Here is a 25,774-nt window from a genome sequence, read left to right as displayed (position 1 = left end):
TTACGCACCTAATTAGGTAATAAGAGGAAGATATCACACCATATCGTAACTAAAATTCAATTAATATAAGTAACGAGAGACCAAGGACATACCTGAAACTCTGTAAGTTAATTATCTAAATTTAGAACTTATACACGTAATCGTACTTCCGATTAATATAGTATAAGCAATATTTTGTTTTTTTGTTTGTTTTGCAAAATTCTCTTTAAATAAGTGTAAAGTGATTATCGTGTGAAATTCTAATGAGAAAAAGTGTATATTTAGTATATTTTGGTCTTACGTGTTACTCCGTACTATACAAGGAAATATCCTGAAAATTCTTAAATAGGAAGGATACAACAAACCTTAGTTATTCCAAAAGTTCGTTATTTTCGCGGTATTAACTGCAAATTTTGGAGGGAAAAATGAGTTATTGAAAGTTGAAACTCTCGATTCAAACTCCAGCTTCGCGTCCTAATTTCCGAATTTCGCGATCTCCGCGTAATTCTTCTTTGTCATCTCTTTCTCTCATTAATACTCTCGCTCATTTCTCTCTAATTTTGCACTTCATCTGCTTAATCAGGAAAAGGAAGCGATCATCGTACTTGGAACAATAACAACTCTGAATTTGATATTAATTTAATCTATGTTTATGATTTTGAATTTTTGATTAATTGTGTATGAGATGAAATTGCTGATTATTTGATTGATTTTAATGTGGTGTAGAGGCATAAGCAGTTAGAGGAGGAATTTGGAAGGAAATTGAAGAAATTGGGGTGAGAATGCACCTCAACTGTTTGATGAAATTCCTCTGAGAAATTATTTTTATTTTGCTGGCGCAATTGAGGAAAAGATGGAATTGTTGTAGTATGAGTATGAGTACTATGTGCAATGCGAGCTGAATCTGTTTTTTATAACTTGTTACGTCTGAAAAATTGAGTAGTTTTGAGTGAAAACGAATAAGTTAACAATTTATCGACTCGTGACAGTAGAATGCAGCTCAACTGTTTGATAAAATTCCTGTGAGAAATTATTTTTTTTATTTTTCCGGCGCGCTAGATGAAACTATGTGGTAGTATGAATTTATGACTATTATGTGCAATGCTAGCTAACTCTGTTTTGATGATTTTTGTTACGTCTGAAAAATTAGTATTTTAAGGGAAACATATAAGTGAACGAGTTACTGGGTTGTGGCAATGAAACGTGGTGAAATTCGTGGGAGAAATCATTGTACTTTTTTCTTGGCATGATAAAGACAGCAGCTAAGGACTTATAGCGTACCTCTTTCTCGTCCTCCTACAGGCTACCACCTTCATCTATGCACGATCGTTTAGTGTTGCTACCCCGTAAATTTGTCACCCTCAATCCTCGCATACAGTTTCTGACTTAACGCTGTCATTGCTAAAATTTTGTCTCTCGTTCTTTTTTTGTGTTTGGGGAAAGATTGAGGGGTTGGTAGTCTTCTTTATTTAAACTGACTTAGATTGTTGGGATATACGTATTGTTAAGGTGCAAACCCATGTCCCACATCGGTAAAATAAAGATGGAAGATCATCTTTATAAGTATCTACTAAATATAATAGTACGAGGGCTTTTGGAAAGGAGCCCAGCTGCCCAGCAGTAAATCCGTGAGGGCTTGGCCCAAAGCGGACAATATCGTACTATTACAACACGTACGGTGGTGAAGGGAAGGCAAGTAAACTGTTGTCGTACCCAGTCTGTTGGTTCTGATACAGAACAATTGTTAAAGAATCCCCCATATCCATTACATGCGTATATGCTAACCTATAGTAATTTTGTTAATGTTGCTGATATGAGAAAGGCGTGAGGCATGTGTTCATAGCAGATGAGTTATCTCTAGAACGATAATGCACTTCTCGAGAATAAGCAAAAATAATTGAACAATACTATACAGGCCTTTTTTCAATCAAAAAAGCAATTTGTCAATGCTTATAAGGTTCGTCGTTTATATAGTGCCTGATTTACGTCTTGATGTGCTGAATGATTGCTAATTGCTTTAGAGATCTTTAAAAAATGATTGGGTGAAATTGATGAGATATGTCATCAGATCCACCTATTGAATCTTTTACGCTTCATCTTAAATTACCAATGGTATACATCCATGCTTCTTTATAGGTCATGGTTGGATTGAGGGCAATGATATGTTAGAGTATTGCAGAATAACGATGTTAGAAAGTGTTTTACATTGCTGGGAATTGAGTTAGTCATATTTCCCTCCCTCGCCCCATTCACCCCTGACCAAAAATGGTGATCACTATTCATCGAGGAGGTTATAGGACTTATAGCGTACCCCTAATGAGGGCAATCAACTCCTTCTTTCTCATCCTTCTACAACCTCCATCTTCATCCATAGCGTTGTACCTTTTCAATTTGTCGCTCTCAATCCTAGCGTACGGCTTCTGACTTAAACACTGTCACTGCTAAGTTTGTCTTTCATTCGTTTTCTGTATTTGGGGAAAGAGGGGAACTGGGGGAGGTAGTCTTCTGTATCTAAATTGACTTGCATTGTTGGGATATACAGTATACCTATATCGGTGAAGGAAAGGCAAGTTAATTGCTATTATACCTAGTCTTTTGGTTCCGGCACAGAACAATTGTCTGAGAATCCACCATATCCAGCCCGTGCATATATGCTTTGAACCCAAGCTATCTCCGTTCCAAAGCATCAACCAATGTTTTTGTGTGTGTGCAGGAATCAACATATGAATTGAGACATGCAATTGAAACAAGAGACTTGAAGCTCAAAATTTTATGTCAATGCTCGGGTTCCATATTATCTGTGAAGCATACAGTTGACAATGTCTGGCATATTGTTACTCAAAAGGATGTAAGTATGCTGCTATTTCAATACTCAGGTTCCATATTATTGTTGATCTTCTTCAGGTCTCAGAGACAGTGTCATTTATCAATTATCACCTGTATTATAAATTTTATTTCTCATGGTGTACCAAGACTACCAACCCTGGCATTTATGTGCATAGTGCATAGTGCATTGTGCAGTTTCTGGCTTTAAAGAGAGCATTCGATAGAGGTTCCGACCTATGGTTTATCATTAAGGCTATAGCAGCCTTATCTGGTTCAAGTTACTCTATGGTTTACCATTAAGGCTATAGTAGTGTTTGTATTCTTGCAGAAAAATCAATGAGATGGAAATCACGTAGGTGAATACAAGAATGAGCTCAAGAGAAAAGACGTGATTAATTTCGAACGAGAAGCAAATCTCGAATCAGAGAGAATTAGTAAAAGAGGTCAATCGCAGATGGAGGAAATATCCTTTTCTATAGATTAATTGATCTTTAGGATGATATAAAGCACTTCTTCATTTTCCATATACATTTCCAGTATGTTAAGCTTGACCATTCTCATCTCCAGCTATCTCTATCAAAAAAGGAAGCTGTTGTACATTTGGAACGCTTAGTGGGCTGAAATTTTCTTTTGTTTCGTTTCATTTTATTTTCTTTATTTTGTCCTTATTCAAGGTCTTTCCTACTTAAACCGACCTATAAACATGGAACGATAATCGACTCCCACGCCCAAAACTAATCTTAGTCGGAACCGGTTTTTTTCTTAAAAAAATGCCGAAAAAAGCTGGCGGACGAGGAAAAAAAAAATCTCCAGCCCTAGGGTTGGATAAAAAATTTCTTCGTTCAGCCCTAGGTCCAAACGAAAAAAAAATCGTCCAGACGTAGGTTGAGACGAAAAATAATTTCGTCCAGGAAAAAAAAAACCTGGACGGAATTTTTTTTCGTCTCAACCTATGTCTGGACAGAATATTTTTTTATTATCTGGACAAAGGACGGAGAATTTCTTCGTCTGGCCTACTTTCGATATATTTTTGATAAAATAAAAACTAACTTCCGTCTTATTTTAGTTTTGGGCCCGGGGATCGATAATCGCTAATTTGTTCTACTCTAATCCGATCGTCAAATCGTAAATTAGAAACGTAATTAAAACGTAAACATGTCTCTTGAAATTTGTTACTAGCTTGATCGTTGTTACCGTCATTCATTGACATGAATAAAACCGTTTTAATTGAAAATTACGTAAACTAAATTACGACTTATATGATTAGGCTGTCGTCATTTTTTTTATAGGAAAAACCGTCTATTTTTGTTTGGTTTTCGTTATTTTTATTAAGATGTTAAAGAGAGTGAAAGGGGGGAAGTTATGGAAGGGTAATGTTGGAAACTAGTGTCTAATTGTCAACATTTGGACGTTCTTTAACACGACCCAAGATAAACACAAATAGGGTGGAATAATTAATGGCTTATTAATCATGGAAATAATTTATAGGGTCATTTTTGGGTTAGCTTTTGCGTCGTGTTAGCTACTAGTTCGAGTCAGGTCAGGTCGATTACAGTTTGCAAAATTTTTGGGTTTCCGTCGGGTTAGATTAGACTTTAGAGGTGATCATTGGTCGGGCCCATGCAGGCTTTGGTTGGGCGACGGCAAAAAAAAGCCTGTTTATAGGGTTGGGCGAGGCTAAATGCATGGGCCTGGTTGTGAGCCCAATATCGGCCCAAATTGGCAAGATTGGGCTTTTCAGACCCTAAGAATATCGTCCATTAGTAGCTTAAATACATGCTTAGATTATAAAATTAATACAATTGGTAAAAAGATAGTAAAACGCATATGAAATGATCGATGAACGATAGATAAAGACAAATATAAGAATTTTGGAATGTTTAATCATGTACAATCTATTTTAAGAAGACATCATTCTTGAACTTTAATAATTTTATTTTTATGAGTTTTTTTAAATCTTATTACTATTTTTATATACAAATTCTTGAAAATTCTCCTCTTTAATAGAATTGGGCCGGTTCGGGCAAAATTTGAGTCCAAAGCTTGGCCCAAACCCACCCAAAATTACAATGGGCCTTTTTTGGGCGGCCCATGAGCTTGTTTTGGGCCTAACCAAGCCTTGCAAAAAAATCGGGTTGGGCTGGCCAGGCCATTGGACTTGGGTTATTTGATCACCTTTAGGCCAGACTTGCAAGGCATTCGAGTCAACTTTCCGGTCGAGTTAGCCGCCAAGTCGAGTACGGTACGGTTTCGAGTCAGGTCGATTACGGTTTGCAACAATTTCGGATTCAGGTTGGCTCAGACTTGCCAGCTCTAATTAGCTGTGAGCATGTGACTCAACTCGAGTGATGTATTGATTGAATTGTCAATTTGCCAATGTTTCATATCAATTGTTAATTTGTTAAAACTCCAATGTTATCAAACAATTTTCAATGCAAGAACCAGGATGGGCAAAGGAAAGGTCATCGAACTAGACAAATCAAGCACAAAGTAATATATAAACATGTATAGATAACACGAAATGAGCAGTGTGAGACGGAAACTTCCGTAAAGTATCTTTTACGTGAGGCACAGGTTTAAGAACTAGTTTATTGGTCGGACTTGTATCGTCTAGAAAATATTTAAAAAAAAAAACATAAAATTAGCATTCCATAGTTTATGGTAATATGGACTATTACCATAAAAGACAATTTTCCATATCAACTTATTAATTTCACTTAAATCCAACAGATACGATAAAAACTTAAAATGATTTCATACACACACATTTTGGGAAGAGTAAAAAAAAAGTACAACAAACAGTGTTTATTATCGAGTTCCGTAATCCATCTACATTAACCCGAGTCCGGGCAATGAGGGCGAGGGCATTATACGTGTGTATTCGGTATTCCCTCAAGTATCGTACTCGAGGGAAACAGAGTACATCCACTGCCAGTTCGTGGATGTAAAAGAGGGTTGATGTAAAAGAGAAACCCTGATGCTCTCAATATATCCACATTGACGATGCCGGAACAACACAAACAAACCAAGTCCCCTCGAAAACCAGCATCTTTCGATTGACATAGCTAAACGGAATAAGCAAATTCCAACAACAGTCCAACTTCCTCGTCATAATCCGGCCACCGGCCACAAGACCACCGCTTCCATCTATCAACTCCTAATTTAACACAAGCATATTACGATCGTCTTCAACTTCCACGAGCAAAACGGACGGCCACCAGAGGTAAATGTAGTACCAAACCTCTAGCCATCTAGCTCGTAGGAAACATCATGCTTGGAGGAGTTGCCCGCAATATCATGACCAGGTGAACAATCGGAACACACATAATCAAGGAAGAAATCTTCCTCGTGCACAACACCATCAATGCACCTCCCACACTGATAACATCGATATATACATTGGATGCATGCCCTGCACAAATGACCCGCTTGGTCTTTAGCCTGGCAGCTTTCAGTAGTGCAATCATAAACAAGCTTCGCCATTTTGCACTTCGGACAAATTTCAAGGTCAATAGGGCGATCATCTTCACAAGATAGATCAACATTTCCCCTACAATAGAAAAGCGGCTTTTGGTGATACGATTGCACGTGATTGTGAATGCCCAGTAACAACAAAAGCTCTTCATATTGCTCCAAAGTCACAATACGTCCAGCAACTCGGAGGCACTTTATCCCAGTGACAGCCCTAGGCTGAAAAGCCTTTAAGCAATTTATCATACCCTCAATTTTAAGATTTATACATCCTGGCACGCTCAGCTGCATTTGAGATTACAAAATATTGTCATATATCAGAGAAACGGACATAAAAATGAAATAACAAAAAAAAATAGATCAACCAGGCAATAGTAGAACTGCAAACTACAGGATAACAGTACACAAATTGGAACATACACCAGATACAAGATAACGAGTACCAAAATTCGATGAAATACTGAGAACATGGAAGGAGAAAAGGATAGTGCAAAGGAGGTCTTCTAGAGTCTAGACGCAGTGCTTGTTAGTTGTATACACGTCCCCTCTCTTAATGGTGCGTGGCTACTGTCTATTCATTTTTGGTATTGTTTTTTCTTTTTTTGTCTTTTCCTTCCAAGTGTGAGACCCAACTCACTGTAGGTCTTTGGGTTTATCCCCTCTTATAAACAAAAAAGTACCAAAATATCATACCAAACAGCAGTCGAAGTAAACTATATCTGACTCTATGGATGGTTACAAAAATTAGTCAGCAAATGGTGAAAATCTTGAGAAACAACTTATTAAGTCGAGGGATGAATGAAAGCAGAAAACTAATGAAGTATTGAGTACAAAGACGAAAGACTATTTCCTAACATGTGAAACTTTCAAATATGTGTGAAATCTTGACCAGTTCTTGCTAACCAGTTACGCCTATTGCTCCTTCAATTCATAAAAATTTTTATGTGCACAGTGCATTGTGCAGTTTCTGGCTTTAAACTCCAGCATCGCAGGGTGAATAAGGAATCTACTGTTTAGTTGGTAAACTTATTACGTGATGGTACTCATGACAGCGTTCAAAACTGTCCGCATCTAAAACTTGCCTATGATCGGTTAACAAAAAAAAAAAAAAAATATGCTACAAAAGAATCGCTCCTCTCCACACAACTCGTTCACACTTCATTTTTGGCTACAAGTATGAAATTACTACACAAAATAGTTGTGTCCGACACTCCCATCGGGCATTGGCATGAAATGAATCCAACAGCCAAATTGTAATAACCTAGCTCACAAGAAACAAAATGGCAACATACAATCTAGACCTACTATAACTAGGTTGAGGCAAACATTGCGCACATACACAGACGGAGCATGAACGTATTATAAATCTCAATCAAGAAATCAGAAATTGTTCTTCAGACTCGATAACACTATCAAACATAACAAATATTCCACATCAAGGGAAGAAAACGGAATGAATATAATAAAATAAGGATATATTTTCATAAGACGAACCTTGGTTAACCTTGGGTTACTTTCAAGAACGCGTCTTAGACCATCGTTAGTGACCCCTTTACAATCCACAAGGCTCAAGCATTGCAGATGACCTTGAGCCCTATTGGTTAACTGTACAAGAACATCATCAGTAACCCGAGAATTCAGTGGGTAATCAATATGGATACTCTTCCAGAGAAGAGGATCATTCAGAACAGTGAACTGCAACGACTTGCAAACTCTTTCCACTACAACCAAATCACGAACGCCTAAATAGGCAAGAGCAAAGCTCAAAGCTGGATGAGGAGATCCGTCGTCCTCCTCCTCCTCAACACCACCACCAACACAAACCTCTTCACTTCCCTTCTCATAAACACTAGTACCACCACGACAAAAAATAACATCTTTCATGGTTTCGCCACCATGATGATGAAAATCATCCTTCTCATAAACACTAGTACCACCTCGACAAAAAATAGCATCTTTCATGGTTTCGCCACCATGATTCTCATAAACACTAGTACCAGAACAGTAAAAAATAGCATCTTTCATGGTTTCGCCACCATGATCAAAATCATGCTTACTAAAAAAATCATCAAACCCATAACCCACATTGCCCTGACTCAAAACTTTTCCGCTCTCATGAGCATAACCACCACCACCACTACTACCAAACGCGTCATTCTCCGTGGTACAACAACAACAACAACCATAACTAACACAACCATTATTGACAAACCTATCAGACCTAAACATCGTATTAAAGGTCTTATTTTCACCAAGATACGGCTGGAAATCAACCGCGGTATCCCACCAAACATTCAAACCACCCAAAACCGGATAATGCCCTTTACCAACACCAACATCATCCCCTCCATAATCCGAAACACCGAGATCCTCAAGCCAACCAGTAATGGCGGTAACAGTGGAACTAATATCCATACCAAAAGGGTCAGCAGGCAATATATCATGAATGTTGTCCCTTTCCTGAGACCCCCCATGAACAAGATTATCTTCCGGCATTCGAGCCGAAAATATCGGACGGTGTGAATAATTCAACGCCATTCCTAACAATATATTCACCAAACAACAACACCCCAAACACTAATCCAATGCCTCTCTCCCAAAAACCAAAGTTAAAAGATTTCAACTTTGATTTTGATTTCGATTTTGATTACGATAGCGATTAATCTAATCTATACTTTTTTTTTCTCACATTTTTTTGCATAAAAACCTAAATTATATTGAAAAACAACAAAAATAACCCTCAATTTTCAGATGGGGAAAAACCAAAAACAATTACCTCACCTAAAATATCACCGAGTTCTTATATCTATATAAATCAGAAGAAAAAAAAACTATACAATAACGAAAAAACCCCTTTTTTTATTTATTTTTTTCCCACCAAAATTAATAAAGAACCCTAATTACTACTGTAACCAAGCATCGAAATCAATCAATCAATCAATTAATCAATGAATCAAGGCATATTTAGCAACGACAATAAAATTCCAATCTACCAAAATTACCCCCAAATCAAACAAACCCTAGCTTCCGATAATCAACAATCTCCCAATTAAAAAACCCCCAAATTTAATAACAACACAACAATAATAATAACGATTAATTTGATTAATTAGAAACTTATGATTATGTATAATAATATATATAGAGATTAATATAGAAATTAAATTAAACCTGAATTAATTAAGGAAAAAAAAAAGTAGAGATAGAGAGAGAGAATTGTGTAGTTTGGGTCAATGTGGGAATGGTGAAGGAAACAACAAAAGTTGTGAGAGGAGAGAGAAGGGGTCTTATTTATAGGTCAATCAAATAGTAAAAAAAATTACCGTTTTTTTATTTTTTTATTTTTATTTTTTTATATGGAGGAGAGGTAAAAGAGGGGAAATAGACATGTGTTAGAGGAATTTGAGGTAAAATAGGTTTGATTTTTTCTTCTTTTACTATTTTTAATCTTTTGTTTTTGGTTTTGAGAGTTTTAGTGAAACAGCTTGTATGATGTAAGACGGTTTTAGTGTAGTATAGTGTGGAAAAATCTAAAGAGTAATTCTATTATTAGGTAAATAGTAATTAGGAAACCCGTTTTATGGTAAATTTGTGTAAGACTTTCTTAAACAAGTATGTGTATGTGTTACTGTTATAGTTAAACTTTCTTAAAACGAGTATATTTGTCTTAAACTAAAACAATCATATTACTAGGAAAATAGTAATTAGGAAACCGTTGTATAGTAAGCTTGAGTAAAACTACATTAAACAAGTATTTGTGACATCATTATATTGGTTGACTATCTTAAAATGAGTATATTTTTTTGGCTACCTAAGGGAACACCCGAACACCCTGCAAATCCAGGGACCAATTAAGTCATCAAGGTTGTCCTTGATGGCAGGTACCGCAGCACTAAACGAGTATATTTGTTTTACCGTGAAAGATGGTTAAATTGTATTGTACTAAAATCGATTGGACGAGTTTTTGCTTACGAGTAAATCTAAAAAAAACTGTCTTACATTAATTACTAGTGAGATATGTAACTTTCATAATACTAAAATTTACAAATATGATAAAAAAAATATATAAAATAATGATTATTAAGCGTTTGTGAGAGAGAGGTAGTCTCACGTGTGAATTAATGCTTGTTTGCTCTTCAATATTTTGTTATTTTGCCTGGTCTATTTATTTAACTGGTTTTAAGTTTAAGACGGATATTTTCGTCTCAAAAGAAAATTTGCTTGAATTAATTTTTTTTAAGGAGAAGATTAAAGAGAGACACGTGTGAGTAAAATTGGGGGTTGTAGGATGAATTGTGATGATAAGAGAGGTTGGGTTGTTTCTTGGGTGTTAAGATGTGGAAGGAGACGAGCACGAGAGTACGAAACATCTTCTTGTGTTTACCACAATCATCTTTGTATTTTACTCGCAACTAAAATGGCTACTTCTTGGGGCCCCATTATCACGTTTTTCTCTACTTCTTCTTTTATGAATTTAAAAAAAAAAAACAATGATTATGATTATTTTTAGACATATAGTGCAATTTAATGTTTTGTGTATAGTGTATTATTAGTTAATTAGGAATTCGAAAATATCGTATATAGACAGACAGCTGATATAGCAACCTTAAACTAAGAATTAACCTTTAACCACTTATTTAATTAAGAGATAAGAATTGATATACCCAAGCCAATTTTAGTGTCTCGAGTTTTGTGATGATACATGACTTAAATTGAAACTAATTACTCAGATTATGAGGGAAAATAGAGTAACTTGTATAATAAAGAGGGTGAAAATGTGGATATAGGTATCATAAGATAGAGTAGGTCTACTGAGAGACGGTTTCTTAATAAGCTTTATTGAGAGACCGTTGTATAATTTTAAGAAAAAGTGGTACTAAAGGTAATAAAATAGGTACAAATCATAATTAATGATAAAATGGATACATTTATTATGTATATAGGTACGAAATTACTATGTCACGATCAACAATAAAAATGGTACGAAATGCAAATAAAAGGGTACGAAAGATTAGTTTCTCAATAACTTAGTGAAAGACCGTCTCTCCCAAGTTTTAGTGCATAAGATATTACCAAGTTTGGCATGATAACCAATCTTAAATCCATTAATTTATTTGTTTATGAGGCACGAGTTCATGTTATTAATCTCATTATCTCATTATATGTTTGATTAATTACGTATACTAACTAACAATATATTTATTGAATGTCATTAATTCTCAATTAATAATTTGAGATGGCCTTATTATATGTCATTGTCACATACGGAGTATAAGTTATTAAAGATGTCAAAAATGTAATGACAAACATGCAAAAAACTTGTTGTCTTATTCATTTTAGCGTCAAATAAATCAGAAATATCAATACAATTTAAGTATCTCCATTTTATAAATTATATTAAAATGTCTCCCGTAAATTAGCGAGAAATAACGATAATAATATCATTGAAAAACCTTAAAATGTCAAAAAAAAATTGTATAACACTATTTTATACATGTATTATTGTAAAATCAAGTAATATTTCACCGAAATAACTCTACTAAAATAACTTCCGCTATCCACCATTTTTTTTTATAATAAAGACATAAAGGTTTTTAACACACATTATGATGTTACAAAATTTAATTGTAAACCCGTTTTTCAGAATACTTGCTCAAATTCTTTATTATCCATATTCCAGCATAATAATTAGAACAACACAGATTTTGTTTTAGACGACCATTTTGATCTGAAACAATAAGACAAGATTTCATGATCATTGTATGGTCAAATATAACCACAATAGTTTAAGCACAGTTACAGCTTATGATAACTTATTTTTCAGAAGTGGTCACATTTTAATGTCAAATAATCACAAAATTCTATTTTATTATTTCAGACCAAAATAATCCGTGTGAAAGGATTGGAGGGGGATCAACTCTTAGAACAAAACATGTATCATCTGTATTGTTGAGAGCTAGAAATAGTGACAGCACCATAGTATATTGGTTAGAGATGTCAAATACTTTGTACATTTGGACTGGTTGTTGTGGGTGAGCCGTGAGCCCATGGAGTAGATAGGAATAAGCATGTATGGATGGATAGACTTTGCTAAGAAAAACAAGATTTGTGTGCCAAATGTTCCTTTCCTCGAATTTGTGTGCTTCATAAAGTTTAAACACAAATTCTTGTTTGTGACACCACACGGATACCATTTTACCTCACAAAGCACCCACTTTTTCTCTCTCTACAACACTATTTATGTGGTCCCCTTTCTCCACTAACCCATTTTGTTACCATTTTATCTCACAAAATATCCGCCACAAATGATAACCCGTCATAAGGGAGACCAATTGAAGTTTAAAAAATGTTGTTGAAACTTTACACTAATAGTTGGAACCATTTTCAAGGTGGTGGAGCTAGGGACGGCCGACGGGAGTACATAATTTAAATAATTGCTTCACAAATTCTCATTATAGACGGACACTATCCGTCTATACGTATAGACGGATACCATTTTTCCTAATAAAATACCAATTTGCCATAAAGTGGGAAGCACATGGGTCTTTACACCACTTGTCCCCTACCCATTTTACTTTTTAAGTCTTTCTCTGTCATTTTTTACATTTCATCTATACCAAGACCTATTGTAAGTGCTTAATTAGTTAATTATATATACAATAGGTCTTGGTATAGACGGGTGGGGCGAACAGACGGGTAAAGACCTCTAATAAAATGGGTAGGGGGGACAAGGTGGGGCACCCCCATGTACTTTCCACTTTATGGCAAATGGGTATTTTGTGAGGAAAAATGGTATCCGTCTATACGTATAGACGGATAGTGTCCGTCTATAATGAGAATTTGTGTTGTATTATATATATAAGTTCGTTATCATTATTATCATGAACAACAGTAACAGACTGTTAAAATATAAAATTGATCTCGAGACTTCAATTATAAGAAAACCTGCAGTTCTATTGATGCACACAAGAATAAAAAATCTATGCAAAAACTCGATACAAAGGGAGAAAACTATGTGCACACGAGAATAAAAAATCTTTTTTTTGCATGGATTGAAAACATAAAGAGAAAATGTGAATAAATAACCAATACGGAGAGAATATTGATAATGAAATACTCCCTCGGTCAAAAATGTGAATAATTAACCGATACGGAGAGGAAATAAATAGTGAAATACTCCCTCCGTTCCGGTCATCTGTTTATCCTTTTCATTTTAAAGTGTCTCGGTCAATTATTTACATTTCTATTTTAAGAATGTTTTTTATGAATAATTTGATCACTGATACTTAGTCAGGTCCACTTATCATCAAATGATTGATTATTTGGTTCTGTTCTCTTTCTTTAATCTTTGTATCAAAACTAAAAGTAAACAAATAATCGGAACCGAAAAAATAACCTATAAATAGGTAGCTAAAATGTGGGTGGCTAATGGCTTCAATTTCAATTTTGCTATACAAAAATGGCTTCATGTCAATTGGGTGCGTGATCTCACTGTAGACCGATAGGTACAACTAGCACATGACTTGGGCCTATGACATGGGCCACACAGCACTATTATAATAATTAATGGACCCATTCTAAACCTGAATCATATAAGCTCGAGCCTCAAAGTAAGATTTTATATATTTCGTGCATGTATTGCGTAAGGTTTATACTAATAACAAGAGTATTAAATTGGACTAACATTAATTGATTGGAGATATTAAGCATTTATAATGCATGTAAAAGTGAAGTCTAGCGGTTAAAACTTAGGTGAAATTTTCAAGGATTTTACGTTCAAGTTTCACCAAGAGCAATCTTGTAGAGGTAAAATGGCATAGGGTTATGCTTTATAATAAAGACTTCGAACTATCACCCATTAAAAAAAGGTGGTTAATATGGTATACGTGGTTTACAGGTTAACACGTATACCTAGGGGTATTATTCTGAGCATACTATGGGGTTGTTTGGTTGACACTTGAAAAACACCGGAATTGGAAAATCCCATGAATTGCAAAAATATGGGTTGTTTGGTTGCCATATTTTTTTGAAAATGGGGGAATTAGAAGTTCCCAGGAACTTCCAATGCCTACATGCTGTAGTAATTGGCTTACCTACTCCCCCCCTTGGTCATTGGAAGTTCCTATGAAATTTAATTCCTACATGAGCAACCAAACATTTTTGTCAAATTCACCCGAATTGGATGCAGGAACTTAATTCCCATGAAATTGAAGTTCATAGGAAAATTAAGTTCCTTGATCAACCAAACGACTCCGATAACAGTTATGGATTCATTCGTCATAAAAAAAAACTATTAAATTGATATTTAGTTTAAATAATTGAATAGTATATAACCTCAAGCTCTTCTCCTTAATGTTATTGATGGCCCTAACTTTTTCCAGGCAATAGTAAGAGCAATAATAATTAACTTTATATGTTAGTTATTCAATTTTGTGATATACTCCCTAGTCCCTTCATACCACATCAATGTTAACATTGAGAATCTTAGCACTATTTATGGTCGTAGGGAATTTTCTATATTTTTTAATCTATAGGACAAAATATAGTCATGTGAGATCTTGTTTGATTTATCGTCATGAATGCTATAAGAATATCAAATTTTTATAATTTTTAATAATGTATAACGAAAGATATTCACGTTGCAAAACGTGTCTCAACAAGTGTGAAAAGTCTTAATGTTACCATTGGTGTGGTATGAAGGAAGTATTTACCTATTTTATACGAACAATAGATATGTATAGTTTATTAGGTAAATTTAGCGGTTGCAGCTTAATAAAAACGCTAATGATTTATAGTTCTCGTTTTGCAATCATTTTGATATCTCCTTCGACTCCATTCGTGGAATGCCTTGAGAGGATATGCGTCCCCTTTGGCATTCGTCATCTACATATTAACAGATCGGCACAAAACATTTATGACATGGTGGGCAGGGCAGGGGGTGACAAGTTTGAGAACAGATCATGAAAAGAAATCAATAGGGAACGATGGCGCAAGGTGGTTTAGGTGTTGAATGGTGGGCGGTCGTTGTTGGTATGTGGATTTATTAGGGGTTTGAGAGAGGGGTGAGAGTGAAAATGACGAGGATAAGATCATAAAATTTTCTTTTTTCAAGATAATTTTTTAAACAAAACGAGTTCTTTTAAATAAAATGAATCTGAAATTGATCCAGTTTTGTTATCCTTACCAAAAAAAAAAATAGTTTCGAGTTGCAATAAATATAAAATTTCCCTCTTTTTCTCTTTTCCTTTGAAAAAAATAGTTTCGAGTTACAAAACGAGAAGATTTTTTGTGGGAAAACAAACAAAATAAGGAAAAAAAAAAGAATTTTTTTAAAAGAGTTAAAAGTACAAAATTTATTATTATTATTATACTCCTATTATGTCATGTCATTTTCTCCCATCATATAATTTGCGTCCATATTTGAAATCCGTTTTTAAAATAATGCTAAAAAATAAAGTATTTATCGTTTTGGGTCAGTTTTGAAAATATTTGTTAAAATTGTGTCCACGTAGACTTGGGTTTTCAAAATCTGAAATAAGGAACAAACACGTCATTACCAATGACTTGTTTTATGAAGAAAACACGTCATTAGCAATTAGCATTGACGTGTATTTACAGTAGTTTTTTCTCCAACTGATAGACTTCAATTAACTTAAAAATACAAATAAAATTATACATAGATACGCCAATGGGAATGATGTGTTTTCTTCCTAAAACCCGCCATTTTCAATGGCGTGTTTGCTTTAGTCCATTTGATAGAAGTTTTTTTCCTACTTACTATACACACGCCATTAGTAATGGCGTGTTTGTTCCGTGTTTCAGGTTTTGAAAACCCGAGCCTACATGGACACCATTTTGACAAATATTTTCAAAACCGACCCAAAACAACAATTAGTTTATTTTTGAGCATTATTTTAAAAACGGATTCTCATATTTAGGGGCGTTTGTTTTGTGCATGGGTATGAGTTTGGAACCAGGAATCATATCTTTAATGACTGAACCAAACACCCCCATACCCATGCGCGAAACAAATACCTTGTGGGGTTGGAACTTATTCCTCATACCATACGTTTATTTCAAACATCTTGTGGGAAACGGTCTCTCAATAACATTATTGTAAGACCTCTCACATGATGGGATGAGAGATCCACTGATTTTTTTTCCTATTATATCTTCCGTTTCTCATGAAACATACTAAATACTAACCCCTCATTGGTTATGAGAAATCCATATCTTACGGTTTTGAACTTTAAAGTATGGATTTAAAACCCTCGCATCTGCCAACCAAACATATAATATAGGTTTAGCTCATTCAAACTCAAACCCAGAACTCATCCCTCTCCCTAGTGAACCAAACACCCGAGAGGGAATTTACACGTCCCAAGACTTTCCCCTCCTATTTTTCTTCAAAAAAAAAAAATAAAAAATCAGGGCCCTGAGCTCTAATTGAATACTTCAAACTTATTTGATTTTGAGCAAATTAATTTGAATAATTATTTGGGCAAAAAGATTAAATCTTTCAACTCTTTGTTCTTCAACAAATGAAGCACTAGGGTTTGCGTGATGGTGAGTATACTTTACACTGTTAAAATGGGGATTTCTTACTAATTATAGTGGTTGATTTTATTAATATTTGTCTTTTTACATATAATTTAATTGATTATATTACTGGGTATTGAAAATTAGCCCTAATTTTGTAGTATAATTAATTAATTGTTATATAGTGTAAAGTTTTGATTTTGCATGTTGGATTAAGTGTTATTGAGCTTAGATGTGCAAGAAATATTGTGGGTTTTCTTTGAAATTAGGGTTTAAGTAGGAAAATCATTGAGTTTGTGGATTTTGTGCTGCTATTGTGATTGGTTTTGGGGAAATTGATTTGTTAAAAACTGGGTTTTTGGGGTAGGATTTGGTATTGTAACCAATGTTTAAGCAAATACTGAGTAAGATTCCTCAGAAATCGTCGAAATCATCTGATGGAAAAGAGCATAAGGGGGTATCTGTTGGTGGGTTGAGTGCTTCAAGTAGTGTTAGGAAAAGTGATGTTGGGGCTAACAAGGGTGACCTTAAAAGCCAAGGTTCGAATGGGGCTTCGGGTGTTGGTCAGAATCAGGAAAAGAAAGTGTCTAGAACGGTTGATTCGATGATGAATGGTATTTCTTTGTCGTCGTATGAAGCATTGCCTAGTTTTAGGGATGTTCCTAGTTCTGAGAAGCATAGTTTGTTCATTAGGAAGCTTCATATGTGTTGTGTGCTATTTGACTTTACTGACCCGACAAAGAATTTAAGAGAAAAGGAGTTGAAGCGACAAACGTTGTTAGAACTGGTGGATTATGTTTCTTCTGCGGGTGGGAAGTTCCCGGAGAATGTGATTCAGGAAATGGTAAAGATGGTGTGTGTGAACTTGTTTAGATCTCTTGCTTCACAACCGCGAGAGAATAAAGTCATAGGGGCATTTGATGTTGAAGATGAGGAGCCTTTAATGGATGCATCGTGGCCTCATCTTCAGATTGTTTATGAATTTTTGCTGAGATTTGTAGCATCTCCAGAGACAGACGCAAAATTGGCGAAGCGATATGTAGATCACTCGTTTGTGTTGAAGTTGTTGGATCTTTTTGACTCTGAAGATCCCAGGGAAAGAGAATACCTGAAGACAATACTACATCGCATTTACGGAAAATTTATGGTCCACCGGCCATTTATCAGGAAGGCTATTAACAACATATTCTTTCAGTTTATTTTTGAAACTGAGAAGCACAATGGTATTGCTGAACTTCTAGAGATATTAGGAAGCATTATTAACGGGTTTGCACTGCCTTTGAAAGAAGAGCATAAGCTCTTTCTTGTTAGGGTATTGATACCTTTGCATAAACCGAGGTGCTTGCCTATGTATCACCAACAGTTATCTTACTGTATTACACAGTTTGTCGAGAAAGATTGCAAGCTTGCTGATTGTGTTATACGTGGGCTTTTGAAGTATTGGCCAATCACAAATTGTTCAAAGGAAGTGTTGTTCGTAAGTGAATTAGAGGAAGTTTTAGAAGCTACTCAGCTCCCGGAATTTCAGCGTTGTGTGGTGTCCTTATTCAAGCAATTCGCCCGTTGCATGAGTAGTTCACATTTTGAGGTATCACTATCGACCTTTAGTTATTCCTTTTCTTTATGCGCAGCCATTGCTTTAGTTAAATCCTTTTTACTCTGTTTTTTTTGTACCATAGGAGTTTAGCGGTTTTTGAATTTATTTCTTTTGTTTACGTTAGGCTGGTGGTCAAAATTCCTTGTATGTGTTTTAGCCAGCTTTTAGTGGTGACCAAAGACTTTTTTTGAGTTTAATTAGTGGTGATTATAGTCAGTTGAATTTTTAAAGAAGTATGGTCTGCCTGACTGCCTATATACTTTACTAATCTCTATGGCCTTGTTTGGATGGAAAAATTTAGAGGGAAAGGAAGGAAGAAAAAACTGCTCACGCTTCATGTCTTTGGATTGAACTTGTATCTATAACTTATTTTTGTGCAACTTATAAAGCTAAACCAGAGTCTTACGAACAATTGATCATCCACCATACTAATAGGTCTCAGCTGGTTAAGCTCCACTCATTGATATTTTCTACTTGAATGGTGTGAATGTCATTCCTTCATAAAATTAACGAGTCATTACTCTATTTAAAATTTGATAATCTCGAAAATAACCCAAGACTAGTGTTTAAGCGGCTGCTAGTCTGCTAGTATGTCTGTCTAATTCCTCTGGCTACATGACTAGTTCGTTGCATGCGGAGGCATGTACCTTTGTTTTGGCACTTAGTTGGAAGTTTATGTCTTTGGAATTTGAACGAGTGTTCACTGAGGATTATATAGTCATCGCTGCGATTTCAGATTGTTACTTTCTGGAGGGTGGGCTGGTGGTGGGCCATGGGCGTTGGTGGGAAGATTTTTTTGCCTTCAATTTGTGGAATTCTGCAGAATATATGGCATTGTAGAATTTTTGCATAATATTGCTAGAAACTCTAAGCTTATTTAGTGCATCTGAATGTCGCTTTTAGACATTCTCTTCTATTATAGAGTATTGCTCAATCAAGTAAGAATTCTTTTTTGGAAGAAAATATCAGACTATGGTTTCACATTCCCTAGTGAAAAGACTTGTGGTGCTTCTGTTTATGTTTCAAATGGTTTGTCTGAAGATTGTGAATCAGTAAATATATTCTGTACTAGTGGTCACAACTGTGATCACGCTGATACTCGAGAAGCAGAGCACTCTATTCTTTGGGTTGGAACAACAACATTACCCCAATGCCTCAATGGCTCTCTGTGTTAGCAACACTAAGAGACTGTGTTTGGTTTGGATAACGAGTGTTCTTGCTTGAGATTGTACTACATTGTAAACTACTGACCGATTAATTTGAATATGGGGGAATCTCTCTGTGTTCTTTCTTTTAATATAATCATTTTGTGGATTGGGGACTTGTTTTTGATGGCTCTCCTTAGCTCTTATCCCTTTCTTCTGTCTCTTTCCCGGAACCCTAGAGGGCATGTGTGTATGTTGAGTGTTAAATGTGAGGCACTCGCACATTCCTGAAAAGTTTAGGAGATATAAGCATTACGGGTTCTTTACAAGTTCTTACATGTATTTTTTGAAATATGGCATTCTTTTTTCTTGGATAGCATGAAGTGCTGAAAATTTTACAGTTTTAGTCTAGGAAACAATAAACGGGCTCTGTATAGGTATAAGAGTAGTGATGGCTCTATATGATATAGTTTCCTTATGATATCTGAGATGTACACGGGAATTTGTAACAGTATGTGGTTCATCTCCCTTGTTTACATGTAAAGACCCTAGGGAAGAATTTCGAGCTCTAGGTTCATTCAGTTTTCTTGAGCAACATTGTCCATGTAGATTTGGAGGCATTCTGGTTTCTATCGGCCTTTATGATCTGTCCATGACCATCTATTTTAGATGTTTAACCGTCTCCATTCCATGTCTGTGTAAAGTAAAGGGCAGAATCAGGGGAAATAAGAGGCTAAACGGTTTTATCAAGAGGTTATTGGGCTGGAACTATTAGATAATGGCCATTTTTCCCTTTTACAGAGTTTGATATCACAACTTTTGATGAAGGCTCTAGACTCGTTTATTATTAGGAAAAATTGTTATTTACCACCTATTATGTACAAAATTTTACAAACAACCCCCTAATATATCGTTTATAACAAACTACCACCTTATTTTTAACTTATATTTCACACTCACACGTGTTTCTCATTATGATGTTGCTTTTACTTATTTCCCGCCTCGCTAACTAAATAAACTAAAAAATGACTAAAATACCCTCATTATATTTTATCAACCTCCTTTCCCACATTAACCACACAACCATCCCCTCACCTCCTTTCCACCACTGCAAAATCACCCCCAACCAGCGTGCACACCACACCACGAGCCCACCACCACCAATACTCTTTCACCGCTGGGTACCACCCCGCGATCAGATGCAATTGGACACCACCCAAACTGTTCCATAAACCGACCCCACTACCAGATCTGGCCAAACACTACCCAACAGTACTGCTACTCCACCACCCACCACGTCCTATTTCACCATCAACCACGTCGCCACCAAGAATCCTATATGACTGTAGCTGCTTACTCGATGGGGTCCGCCAATTCAATTCAATTAGTCCGTGGTTTAGGTACAAGCGTGCATTGTTTCACCACTTGGTTTGTATGTACTTCTGTCCACTAGTCTATATTTATATCAAGTGTTGTAAAATGTGGGAAAAGAGCAAGCCTAGATTTACGTGGTATGAAAACTTTGGTGCTTGTTAATCTGATTACTAGCCAATCCGTCAGAAATGGTGGATTTAGGGTCTAAGAGAGGTGTTTCCAGAGGTGTAGGATTTAATTTCCGGCAGACGGTCAATTTTCGGCATAGTGGACTGACGGTGACAGACTGGAGGTGACCTGGTTTCCGGCAATGCTGAGTGATGTGGTTTCCGACAATGTTGATTTAATTTCCGGCAGATAGTCGATTTTCGGTATAGTGGACTGACGGTGACAGACTGGAGGTGACCTGGTTTCCGGCAATGCTGAGTGATGTGGTTTGTGGTGAAATAGGAGATGTTGGGTGGTCTTGGTGGTTGAGGTGGTGGGAGGGAGGCGAGGACGTGAGGTAGTGGCTTGCGATGGTTGGTGGAGATGTGTGTGAGGTACTGGTTGTGGGGCTAGTGTGGGAGGAAGATTGATGAAATAATTAGGGTATTATGGCCATTTCTTAGTTTCTTTAGTTATCGAGACGAGAAATAAATACAGCCGTCCCCCGAATGATAAACCGGTGTGTGACTCATGTAAGCGTGAACAAATAAGAAATAGAGTGGTAGTTTGTAATCAACAATATTTTAGGTTGTAATTTGTAAAATTTGGAACACAATTCGGAAACTATCTATGTTTTTTGTAACGTAACGATAAGTCTTAGGGCATTTTTTTGCAAAAAAAATTATCATTTTATTTCAATAAAGAAAGGAAATTACATTTTGCAAAGCTAACACACTAGACAATATCACAAACTAACCTAAGACTGCGGACATTTGATCTTTCTTACCCCGCCTTTAAGCAAAAGCCTGAGTACTCGGTTTAGTAGAAGTATCAATTAGTTAAAATAGAGGGATGGTCGTTTTCGGACAACTTACCCTTGAATGGCTCTTATGGCAGATCTGCTTTTGAAGTAGGATAAATCGTTTCCTATCTCTGTGTTTTAAATACGTGTATACTACTTTTTTTACCAGGTTGCAGAAAGAGTATTGATCTTATGGAATAACACCTATATCGAAAACTTGATAAAGCAAAATTGCAAAGTAATTCTACCAATTGTGCTCCCTGCACTGGAGAGGAATGCTCAAAATCACTGGAACCAAGCTGTCCACAGCCTGATTCTACATGTGCGCAAGATTTGTTCTGACCTTGATCCGGAGCTATATGAGGAATGTTTGGTCAAGTTTCAGGAAGACGAGTCAAAAAAAGAAGACATTCAAACTAAACGGGAAGCCACATGGAAAAGGCTTGAAGATATTGCTGCTAAAAAACGCCTCAACCAGTGAACCAATTCTCGTTTCCTCTCATATTACCAACTCCAACCAATTCCGGACTTCTGAGCCCCAAAGCGCTTTCATAGTTGAATAGGTGGGTCCCAGTTCACTCCTTTTTGATCGAGGTTTAATTAATCGGGGTACTCAAGCAATGGAGATGGTGGATGTTCTTCACTGATTTAACTTTGTAATCATCTTCCAACTATCAGGCCGTAAAATGAAAAGAAATCGGGATTTTGATGGATGGTGCAGCAGCTTCATGTCTTGCTTTGTATTTCGAAACATATGTAGTTTAGATGATATTAGGATTATCAAGTATGGCCGTAGATTACATCCGAAGAGTATGCTAATGCAATGCACAAGATTTGGAGTTGGCTTTTATTTTTGGTCAATTTACGGTTGTTTGTAAAGTTCTATTATCTTGGTTTGGCTTTATTTATTGTACAGTAAGCGTTTGAACTTGTCTCTGAATCACAAATTTTCATCTCCTTTGGTCCTTCTCATAAACACCACCACCAACAACATTAGAGCCTTAATCCCAAAATGATTTGGGGTCAGCTGACATGAATCATCCTTTTGAACCGTCCATGAGTGAACGCACGCCTTAAAATGCGAATAAAAAAGGGAAGATGAAAAACAAAAAGGAAGAACGAAAATGTAATGGAAAGTCAAGGTAAACTTAGGGGGTTTTAAAATCGAATTCCGGCTTTCTTTTATAAAAACTTAAAATTTAAATCGAGAGAAAATATTAAAACGATTTTTAAAACCGAAATAGACTTAATAATCCGAAATGAACCAGGTAAAATTTAATAAAGTGGTTGGTAAAAAAGTGTAATAAATGAGAGAAGAATAAATAATTTAATTTCTTTAAATTAAATAAAAAAACACTAAATATGTAAAAAAAAAACAACAAATACTAAAAATCCACATATATCCTTTCCCTCCCTAGTGCCCTCTCCGTCACCATACTCTCCTTAAGCCCCATAACTCTCATATTGTGCTCTATCACTCTCAACCATGTCTGTCTCGGACTTCCTCTACCTCTAGGGACCTTTTCTGTTCTCCAAGTATCCAGCCTCCTAATTGGTGCGTCCATAGGTCTCCTTCTCACATGGTCAAACCATCTTAGTCGGTTTTCCATCATCTTGTCCTCTATTGGCGTCACTTTTACCTTTTCCCTAATCACCTCATTCCTTAACCGATCTTTCCTTGTATGTCCGCACATCCACCTCAACATGCGCATCTCCGCCACACTCATCTTTTGAGTGTGACAATGCTTCACGACCCAACACTCGAAGCCGTAAAGTAAGGCAGGCCTAATTACCGTGCGGTAAAATTTTCCCTTGTCATAAACACCATGGTCTCTTAATTCCGAGGCCCTGATAAATCTCGTGGGACGGTGGTTGTTCATCTCGTTCTCAGGTATCTCAATCATGTAATACGAGAGCTCGTCTTATACACCGATACATCGTCTTACATAGACTAAAAAGTTTGTTTGATAGACTTCGTTGTCTTGCATGATAAACAAATGTGCTTCTCGTGCCGAGCCGAGCTCTTTTGGTCAGGCCCTGACCAGGCCCGTGAGTAAGGTGGGCCGGACTGTGGGAAATATAACCTGGCCAGGCCCGTGTTTTGTTTTAGGCGGGCCGGCCTTATCAATTTTAATTTTGGGATATTCTACATGGTACCCTCAATTTTTCGACTTTCTACATGGTACCTCTACACTTTTTAAAACATACATGATACCCCTAATGGTTGTCATTATCACTAAGTGTACCCTAAACTTTATTTTCCGTCAACTAAACTCAGTTTTAGGCGGTAAGTGATTAATTGGACGCGTAACCAAGTTTGTCATTTATCATCCCATAACATAAGGACTCTATTAGGGTCAATATCCATCTTTGGACCTGATAATTTGGCAAGGAATCAATAAGTTTCCCGTCAAAATTTTTTTAGCCCATTTAGCCCATATATATATCAATAAATATTAGATCGAGATGGATATTGAGTCTAATAGAGTCTTTATGTCATGGGATAATAAATGACAAGTTTGGTTACGCATCCAAGTCATTACCTAACGCCTAAAACTGAGTTTAATTGATGAAAAATAAAGTTTATGGGTACATTTAGTGATAATGACAACAATTATGGGAACCATATATGTTTTAAAAAGTGCAGAGGTACCATGTTGAAAGTCGAAAAATTGAGGGGTACCATGTAAAATATCCCTTTTAGTTTTTGCTGAAATTGTAGGTCGGGCTGCAAATTTAAGACTCGGGCCAAGTGTGGGTCAGGCCAGACCAGGCCAAATTGTCTAAAATAACAGGCTAAGGGCGGACCCGGCCGGGCCAGCTCATTTTCCTTTTGAAAATGTACGGTATCCAAAATCACCCTCTCAAATTTCACGCTCATCAAAACAAAATGGGTTTTTCTACATGGTAACCCTGAACTTTTTCGAATCACACATGGTAACCCTACAAAATAGAAAAAGTTTTTGGTAACCTTGAAGTCCCTTAAATGTAATTAGCGTGACCCTGAAGTTTAATTCCGTCAAAATGAGCCGTTAAGTGTCATATGTGGCGAATGACATGGCTAATGTTCGCTGATGTGGTTAATGACTAGGATGTTTAGGAATAAATTAAAGAAAAAAAAACCAATCCACCACAATCACAGCCTCCGCCATAACCACCACTACCGTCGCCGCCACCCCACCCTTCACCAACCTTCGTCGAACTACCGTCAGCTACTCCCCACTCTTCACCGTCCGCAGCTGGCCGTCGAAACACCAATACTACCGTCGCCCGTCGAAACCCGACACCCTTAATCTCTTCCCGCACCCTTGTAATCTCATCTCACCCCCCTAAAAACACTAGATCTGGGTTTTATGGAGAGGGGATGAATTCTGGCTTTCCTCACAGTGTCGCCATGGTGGAGGTCGGCGAGAGGGGTCTTTGTCGTGGTGGTCTGAGGTGGTAGCCACGGTGGTGGTCTGAGGTGGTAGCCACGGTGGTGGTGCGAGGTGGTGTAGAAGATGGTTTAACTTGCGTCGTTTTTGTTTGTTTTTCATCTTACATTATTCCGTCTCGCAATCCCGCCTTGCAATCCCGTCTCGCCTACATAATAAATTAATAAAATAATAATGATACTTATAATATATTAAAAACCCGACTACTTATTAAATCTAATTAATACGACTAACTAATTAATCCCGCCTTGTAATACATGTCACACGCCACATCAAGACCAAATAGCCACATCACACGACACATCAGCACTTAACGGTGCAAATTGACGGAATTTTAGTTAAGGGTTACGGAGATACATAATAATGAAGTTCAGGGTTACCATTTTTGTTTTCTGATTTGCAGGGTTACCGCGTGGGATCTGAAAAAGTTCAGGGTCACCATGTAGAATAACCCAAACAA

The 25,774-nt window shown here is 36.4% G+C and overlaps 2 protein-coding genes and 1 long non-coding RNA gene across 3 annotated transcripts; 2 read left to right on the top strand and 1 right to left on the bottom strand.

The window, feature by feature from the left end:
- Positions 1 to 275: 275 nt before the first annotated feature.
- Positions 276 to 3,453, top strand: LOC141632649 (uncharacterized). Its single transcript, XR_012537807.1, has 4 exons — positions 276 to 480; positions 706 to 755; positions 2,693 to 2,827; positions 3,134 to 3,453. It is a non-coding gene; the product is annotated as an uncharacterized LOC141632649 (long non-coding RNA).
- Positions 3,454 to 5,482: 2,029 nt separating this feature from the next.
- On the bottom strand, positions 5,483 to 9,548 carry LOC141644337 (F-box protein SKIP14). The gene is made up of 2 exons (XM_074453836.1): positions 7,771 to 9,548; positions 5,483 to 6,561 (listed from the first exon to the last, which is right to left on the bottom strand). Exons 1-2 carry the CDS (start codon positions 8,812 to 8,814, stop codon positions 6,049 to 6,051), a joined length of 1,557 nt encoding a protein of 518 aa, XP_074309937.1. The 5' UTR covers positions 8,815 to 9,548; the 3' UTR covers positions 5,483 to 6,048.
- A 7,076-nt stretch (positions 9,549 to 16,624) lies between these two features.
- LOC141644336 (serine/threonine protein phosphatase 2A 59 kDa regulatory subunit B' eta isoform-like) lies at positions 16,625 to 22,811 on the top strand. The gene is made up of 2 exons (XM_074453835.1): positions 16,625 to 18,403; positions 22,050 to 22,811. Exons 1-2 carry the CDS (start codon positions 17,201 to 17,203, stop codon positions 22,359 to 22,361), a joined length of 1,515 nt encoding a protein of 504 aa, XP_074309936.1. The 5' UTR covers positions 16,625 to 17,200; the 3' UTR covers positions 22,362 to 22,811.
- Positions 22,812 to 25,774: the final 2,963 nt, after the last annotated feature.

The sequence above is a fragment of the Silene latifolia genome, chromosome 2 (genome assembly GCF_048544455.1).
Source record: "Silene latifolia isolate original U9 population chromosome 2, ASM4854445v1, whole genome shotgun sequence".
NCBI classification, from domain to species: Eukaryota; Viridiplantae; Streptophyta; class Magnoliopsida; order Caryophyllales; family Caryophyllaceae; genus Silene; species Silene latifolia.
This window is presented reverse-complemented; position numbering and strand designations above follow the sequence as displayed.

Bases quoted from the DNA above. Each gene is read 5' to 3' on its own strand.
- LOC141644337 (XM_074453836.1), bottom strand. From the start codon at position 8,814: ATGGCGTTGAATTATTCACACCGTCCGATATTTTCGGCTCGAATGCCG. The intron at 6,562-7,770 runs GTTCGTCTTATG...TCTCAAATGCAG, and splicing joins GTAACCCAAGGTTAACCAAG to CTGAGCGTGCCAGGATGTAT.
- LOC141644336 (XM_074453835.1), top strand. From the start codon at position 17,201: ATGTTTAAGCAAATACTGAGTAAGATTCCTCAGAAATCGTCGAAATCA. The intron at 18,404-22,049 runs GTATCACTATCG...TTTTTTTACCAG, and splicing joins TGAGTAGTTCACATTTTGAG to GTTGCAGAAAGAGTATTGAT.